Source organism: Monodon monoceros, unplaced genomic scaffold (genome assembly GCF_005190385.1).
Source record: "Monodon monoceros isolate NGI ecotype Baffin Bay Population unplaced genomic scaffold, NGI_Narwhal_1 Super_Scaffold_16, whole genome shotgun sequence".
Lineage (NCBI taxonomy): Eukaryota > Metazoa > Chordata > Mammalia > Artiodactyla > Monodontidae > Monodon > Monodon monoceros.
This window is the reverse complement of record NW_021703772.1, coordinates 29440931-29447649: the sequence shown is the minus strand read 5'-3', so window position 1 is coordinate 29447649 and position 6719 is coordinate 29440931. Positions and strand designations below refer to the sequence as shown.

The 6719-nt window shown below is 38.5% G+C and overlaps 1 protein-coding gene across 1 annotated transcript; it reads left to right on the top strand.

The window, feature by feature from the left end:
- The first annotated feature begins 2352 nt into the window (after positions 1–2352).
- On the top strand, positions 2353–6719 carry FAM237A (family with sequence similarity 237 member A). The gene is made up of 2 exons (XM_029224704.1): positions 2353–2764; positions 6580–6719. The coding sequence occupies exons 1-2, from the start codon at positions 2353–2355 to the stop codon at positions 6717–6719; spliced, it is 552 nt and encodes a 183-aa protein (XP_029080537.1).

Genomic DNA, 6719 nt, shown 5'->3' with positions numbered 1-6719 from the left:
TGGAGAGTAGAGATCTAGGGAGCCCCACTTGCTCCTTGAAGGGCGCGGGACTGGGCCCCAACTTTCCAGTTCCCCGCCAGCAGTGTCACGCCTCCCAACGTAGGACCGGGAAGCCAACCACACAAAAGGCTCAGTTCCGCTGGTGGAGGAGGGGGTAGGGGTCAGTGTCAATGAGGTGTGTGCGGCTAAGCCTCCTTGTTTTCTGAAACGAAATCTTCAGGGGAGGGAGGGAAGAGGAGGGTGCAGGAGATGGACTTGGGGGCGAGAGGTGGCGGCCGTTTCCTGGCGTTTTGACGTAGACTTGAAGAGGCGCCGAGCACTCCCACTGCTTAAGAAGAGGCACCGTAACCTTCAGGACGCTGAAGGTGGGGACCGCCGCTTGCTCAGGGAGCAGTCTGGACATTTTCTCTCCACGCACTCCAAGGAATCCAGACAGGGCTGCGCAGGTAATTGCGGAGGGGCTCCCTTCTGTGACCTGGGAGTCAAGCCGCGGAGTAAGGAGGCTAATGGGGCACGAAGGACACAGGGTGTCCCAGGCAGCTCCGCCCTGAGGAGGGAGAGGTGGTGGAACCAGGTGCGGGATCGAGATGTAGGGAGCACAGCGCGGGGCTTGTGGCAGGACACACGCAGGATCCCAGGGTTGAGGAACTTCCAGGCTTGGGGAAGACTCTCGGAAGGGGAGGGAACCTGACGGAGCCAATGTGAGCGCTGCGGCGCGAGCGGGCAGCGAGTCCCGGACTCGCCAACTTCAGCACCCTGGACAGTATCCCGCCCCTGGTCTTCTAATAAACTTAGCACTGACAGCTTCGACTTGCCCCCTAAGGAAAAACTTTTGCGGCCCCTCGACTTTGATATTTTAGTTCAGAAGAGGACATATTAAATTTGATTTTGTTCAGGTAGGTATCCTGTGTAAATAATCTGAAATATAGAGGAAATATTTTTGAATAATTTTGTATCTCAACATGCCTCTTCAGGAATGTGCCTGTTCAAAGACAGTTTCTGAAATACCGGTTTAAGGGAGACTCAATATGTTTTGCTGCTGTACAGAAGAGAAAGATTCCACCTCATGGTGTTATCATGAAATGTTTCCAATATAGACATATCCTCATGAGAATTCCCATGAGCTGTGCCATGCTTGCCTTCATGATACTAACATCTAAAAGATTTGGAAATATAAAACTGAAAGTCAGCTGTATATGTCCTCCTGCTTTTTCTTCACACTAGAGTTGTTTAAGTGTAATATACATTTTGTATATCATATACATTTGTGAAGATTCAGGTAAACCTTTTTTCCTGGGAAAAAAATTGGTTTGTTTTTATTATTATTATTTTTGTGGTACGCGGGTCTCTCACTGCTGTGGCCTCTCCCGTTGCGGAGCACAGGCTCCGGACGCGCAGGCTCAATGGCCATGGCTCACGGGCCCAGCCGCTCCGCGACATGTGGGATCTTCCCGGACCGGGGCACGAACCTGCGTCCCCTGCATTGGCAGGCAGACTCTCAACCACTGTGCCACCAGGGAAGCCCGGTTTATTATTATTTTAAGTACATCATTTCTCATTGGACTTGTCTGAAGTGTAACATAATAATTTCAAAGTGTGTATGGATGTCTTGGTTTTATTGCAACCGGCTGTGAAAGCCAGAAAAGCTGAATGAGAGGCAAATAATTTTTGTTAAAATTCTTGAGATTTATAGCAAGACGAGAAAAATGAGAAAAGATCATCTTTATGAAAGTTATGTCAGAATTGCAGAACATTTCAGGTGTTTGTAAAATGTTTATTAATTCTACTCTAATGGGTTGAATATACCTTGTTTCCCATACTTTTATCACACTATCTTGTGTTTATTTTTTATTTATAACATTTTACAATTCTTATGCCTTTTTTTTAATAATAAAAGGAACCATAATAGGAAAGCATCCAAGGGTAAAATATGTTCAAATTCTTAATTGCATGGGAGTCCTGGTTTAGGATAGCTAGGCTAAATTATGCAATTATAGAATAATAAAAGCCATGTAGCAAGACTGAAAATTTTCACTTAATACTCTTTTAAACTATATTTCTCTGTACTAGGGAAAAACAAGTTTACTTATTTATCTTACAAAAGAGCACATCTTAGGAATAAATCTTTCTTAATCTAAGCATCTTGGTTTTGTACTACCTGGCTTGACAGTGCATCATTTTAGATAGAATGGGGCTTGTGAGATGGGAGGTAGGATAAGACTTTTCCCAGAGATGATGGTATGTTTCCTTTGCTGGCACCAAGGTTCTTAAAGGCATAATTATTTTCTTTACTGAGTAGAGCACAAGCAGGAACTCATATGAAATATTTCCATCTTGCACAGTTTCAAGGCCATGGCCAATCCTGGGAACAGAGGAGGGATCTACCGCCACTTGAGTCTCACCTGCTCCCTGCTCATTGTGGGAATATGCTGTGTGTCTCCTTTCTTCTGTCACAGCCAGACAGATCTGCTGGCTCTTAACCAAGCTGATCCTCAGTGCTGGGAATCTTCCTCAGTACTCCTCCTAGAAATGTGGAAGCCTCAAATCTCCAACACTGTTTCAGGTTTCTGGGATTTTATGATCTACCTGAAGTCATCTGAGAACTTGCAGCATGGGGCATTGTTTTGGGATCTGGCCCAACTCTTCTGGGACATCTATGTGGACTGTGTCCTCTCCAGAAACCATGGCTTAGGAAGGAGGCAATTGGCTGGAGAGGAAGAGAAGATCTCAGCAGTGCATCCACAGCACACAGGGAGAAAAAAAGGTGGTCAACCCCAGGTCCCATGTCTTTTGAAAGGGTCAATCAAGTGTGAATGTGCTGAATTGTGAGGAAGAGGGAAGTGGCTTTAGGGCAATCCATTGCCACACATAGCCTCCTCAGGGGTGAGCCCAAAGAGTACGCAAGTGATAGAAAGATAGATAGCACTTCCTTTTGTAATTTGCAGTAGGTGTTTTTATCAACATTGTCCTCATCTTCATACTTCAACAGCAGCAAAGAAGAATCAGAAAGACAAGTAGGAAAAGACATGATCCCTAAAATACAATATCAAGGTATAAAGGGATGCCCCCAAATTAATATTATTTTTTTCAGTAAGGCTGAACATTGGTAGTCATAACCTGTGTTCGCTTGCTATGGAATTGGGAAGATTTGAATATAAGCCTGGGGAAGGCTCTTGCCCCTTTTAAATAGAAAAACAAAAACAGAAACAAAAACTAATTGCTTTCATGTAAATGGGAAGGACTCCTTGAGATGTACTTACTTAGCTGATGGATAAATGGTAGAAAAATCAGCTGGCTTGCAAATTCACTCTTCCTTGTTTTTTGGAACAAATTGCAAATAAGTAATTAACTTCCAGCAAGCTGAGTAATTAATTTTTAGAAATCTGGAACTTCCTACAAATTTAGAGATTTTTCACTGAAGTAAATATGGTATTCAAATGCAGTCTTCTCCAGGGGCACTAGAATATCCTTTATAGAATTAGAAGGAGGGTGAATAAATCACTGTAAGCTGAGAATAACAGCCTTATTCATACTGTTTTTGTTCCTTTTTTGGTGTTGTTTCAACCAATGTGCTTCTAAAGCTTGCAGCAAAGGCTGTTTGGGTGGTAGTAACTATTTATGCACTAGTGGAAAACTGAAGCATAAATAATTTTTGCAATTGTACATTTGATTGTGAGAAATCAAATGATTGTTATATGTTCCTGTAAAACATCTATTAAAATAGCAATTAACAGTAATAATTATAGATCAATCTTTTCCCAAGATATTGTAGAACCTTTAAATATCTAGTTTGTTTTAACCTCAGTAACAAAAAATATTATTAGCTGATCCATAAAGCCAGATAATCCACTGCAATTATTTATAGATAAATTTATTAATTTGGCGAGTGTTATTGTCACTTAAACCAATTTCATTTTTTAGAGGAAATATTCTTTTAGCAGTTTAGTTACTAAAGCAGAAATGCAAAATGACTATCTTTAAATGTTGGTTACCAATATTTTAAAAATATTTTGAACAGAGACTTCCCAGGCATCAGCATCAGTAGGGACTGTATATTTTCTTCATCTGTACTGTAGGCTCTTTTTTCCATTCTTTTTTTTTTTTTTTTCCATTCTTACTCTACTTAACAGTGGTACTCAAATTACTACCACTATTTCTTGTTTTGTATTTTGTACTCACTTTGCACTTTAAGTATCTATAGAATAAATGAAAATAATGTTTGTGTTCAACTTAACAGGAAAATAATTATCTATAATTATATATTATAAATAATTAAATTATATAATTTAATTGTATATTAAAATTACATATATATATAATCTCAAAAACAGCTTTCAGTTTGCTTGCTTGCAACAGGCTACCATAGTAGTCTGAGACTACATGTAATTTTCTGAGCATACTTCAACATGGCATTTCTATCTTCTTTTTTCAAAAAAAAAAAGTAGATTTGTCTTCAGCTTTGGAAGTCACTTCCTTCATCTTGCTGCAGAGTTGCTATTGACCCAGCTGGTCTGCAAACTTTACTAGGAGTTGCTTTGCAAATATTAGGGGTAAACATTTCACTTTATTGAAGTTATTTTAATGTTTGACATAATTGTTGCAGACCAGGAAATAAGACTTTCCGTTTGTATTGTATAATCAGTCAAAGAGGGTCTTGGGTCAAGAAGAGACCCTGTCTGAAAGTTAGTTTCAGGAACATCGAGATTTCATCTCAAGAGGCTTGATTAAATCTCTAGTGGCTCAACTGGGCTCTGGATGTACCTGCAGAGATTCTTCACTAATTTTTTCTTTTGTCCCTGGGGAATTAATATTCTACTAGGTTGGGATGGGGGTGAGGGTGAAGAGGTGTTTGTCTCCATAGTTCTCAGGGAAATCACATCATCAGAGCAGAAGAGAAAAACTAAAATGAGTGTCTACATAATACCTGGAAAGGTTCTTGCTATTTTGATGTCTTCAAGTTAAATAGTTTAAATTCATTTGAGAAATGTTGCAATGAGTCATGCCTTATTAAAAACACAAAACTCCTATATAAATTTGTATGTTAGTATATTTGTTAATATTGAGTCAGCAACTATGAAAACAAGAGATATCAAATAGCTACGTAACCTTGGGCAAGTTAATTGACTTATTTAGCTCTCAGTTTCTTCATCTGAAAACGAGGGATATGGGAAGAATTAGAAGGCCCTTAAAGTCTCTTCACATTCTGTGTTCTGAAGTTCTGTGATTCTATAAACAATAAATGTATGAAAAGCGTGGATTTAACTACAGAAAGAATCTGGAAGAGCCTTACTCCAAGGAGAGCTTACCGAGCTGAGTGATGACCTAGACATTGTGGTGGTTTATAACTTTAATAAGCAGAAACAGAGGTGATCCAGAAATGAGAATTCCAAAAATTCTGAGGGCCAAAGATATCATCGTTTGAGAAGACTCAAAAGAGCATTGTTATTTTGTCTAGAAAGATACAAGCTAACAGCTGAGTGCCAAAATGGTCAGAAGGCTGAAGAGGGTATACCCAGGCTTCACTACTAAATTATGATGGATTCTGTGAAGGCAGAGAGAGAGAGAGAGAGAGAGAGAGAGAGAAATTGATTTAGGAAAAGAGTAGGCTGATAATATCTCCCAGATAGAAAATAACAGAGTTGAGGTTAACACAAGGGTTAGTAAAGACTTTAATACAAATGAAAGGATTTTGAAGTACATCCTTGTTTGTGTCAAAAGTGATGATCTCTTCCTTCAACAAATCTTGCTCTGCCCCTGAGAGGAACAGAAAAACTTACCTGCCTGAACCTGGCAGTTTGGACGGTCTAGAAACATTGTGTCTTTGCTTTCCTCTGTGATGTGAAAGTTAAAATTTAGATTTATAATTTGATGATGTTTGCAGTCAGTGTCTAACTAGCCGGCAAATGTTCATAATGCTTATTTTTAAAACATTAAGCAGAAGAGAAAACAATGCTTCAGAAATATAAGTTAGATTCACAAATGCTTGATTTTCTACTTTACTCACGCTGAGAAATTTTGTAAGCAACATATTCAGAAATTACCAATCTAGAAATCTATTCTAAAGAATCATTCAGAGCTGTAGCCAATTTTGCAGTATAAGGCTCTTCACTGCAATATTATTTATAGCAACAGAAAATTGGAAATAATCTAAATGTCCCATAATAGGGTAATGGTAAACTAAATTATGGTATAAAGTATGTATGTGTAAAACTGTGGTTCTCTCTGGAAGATTGTATTATGGGTGGTTTAAACATTTTTCTTTATATTTTTATATTAAAATTATATGATGACAATGTTTTACTTTTTTAGTCAGAAAAATATATTTTAATACATATTAATCAAATAGGAAATGTATTTATTATAATCTACTTAATTCATATTATATAATTAAACTTCATGGGACACAAAGTTTTGCACAAATAAAAATTTCAAATACACCTCTGCAAAAAATCTATACAGAATATTAATAGCCGAGTGGCAGAAACAGCAAACATTCTTTTAAAAACCAAGTCATTGATACTTAATTAGCCTGAAAATAATTTGGTGACCTAATGACTAGTTGCTTTTCTCTGCTTTCAGGTGTATATCCTCAGCAACCAAGAATCCCTTCCCTAAAGAAGAAAGAGTTGATTGAAGGCTTGATAAACATGCATGTACATAGGAGTGGGTCTAAGTTCATTGGAAAAGTGACCAGTAGCCTGGAAATAAAGAGAAAATAA

Coding starts and splice junctions, on each gene's coding strand:
- FAM237A (XM_029224704.1), top strand. CDS start 2,353: ATGGCCAATCCTGGGAACAGAGGAGGGATCTACCGCCACTTGAGTCTC. Junction 2,765..6,579: donor GCACACAGGGAGAAAAAAAG/GTGGTCAACCCC, acceptor CTCTGCTTTCAG/GTGTATATCCTCAGCAACCA.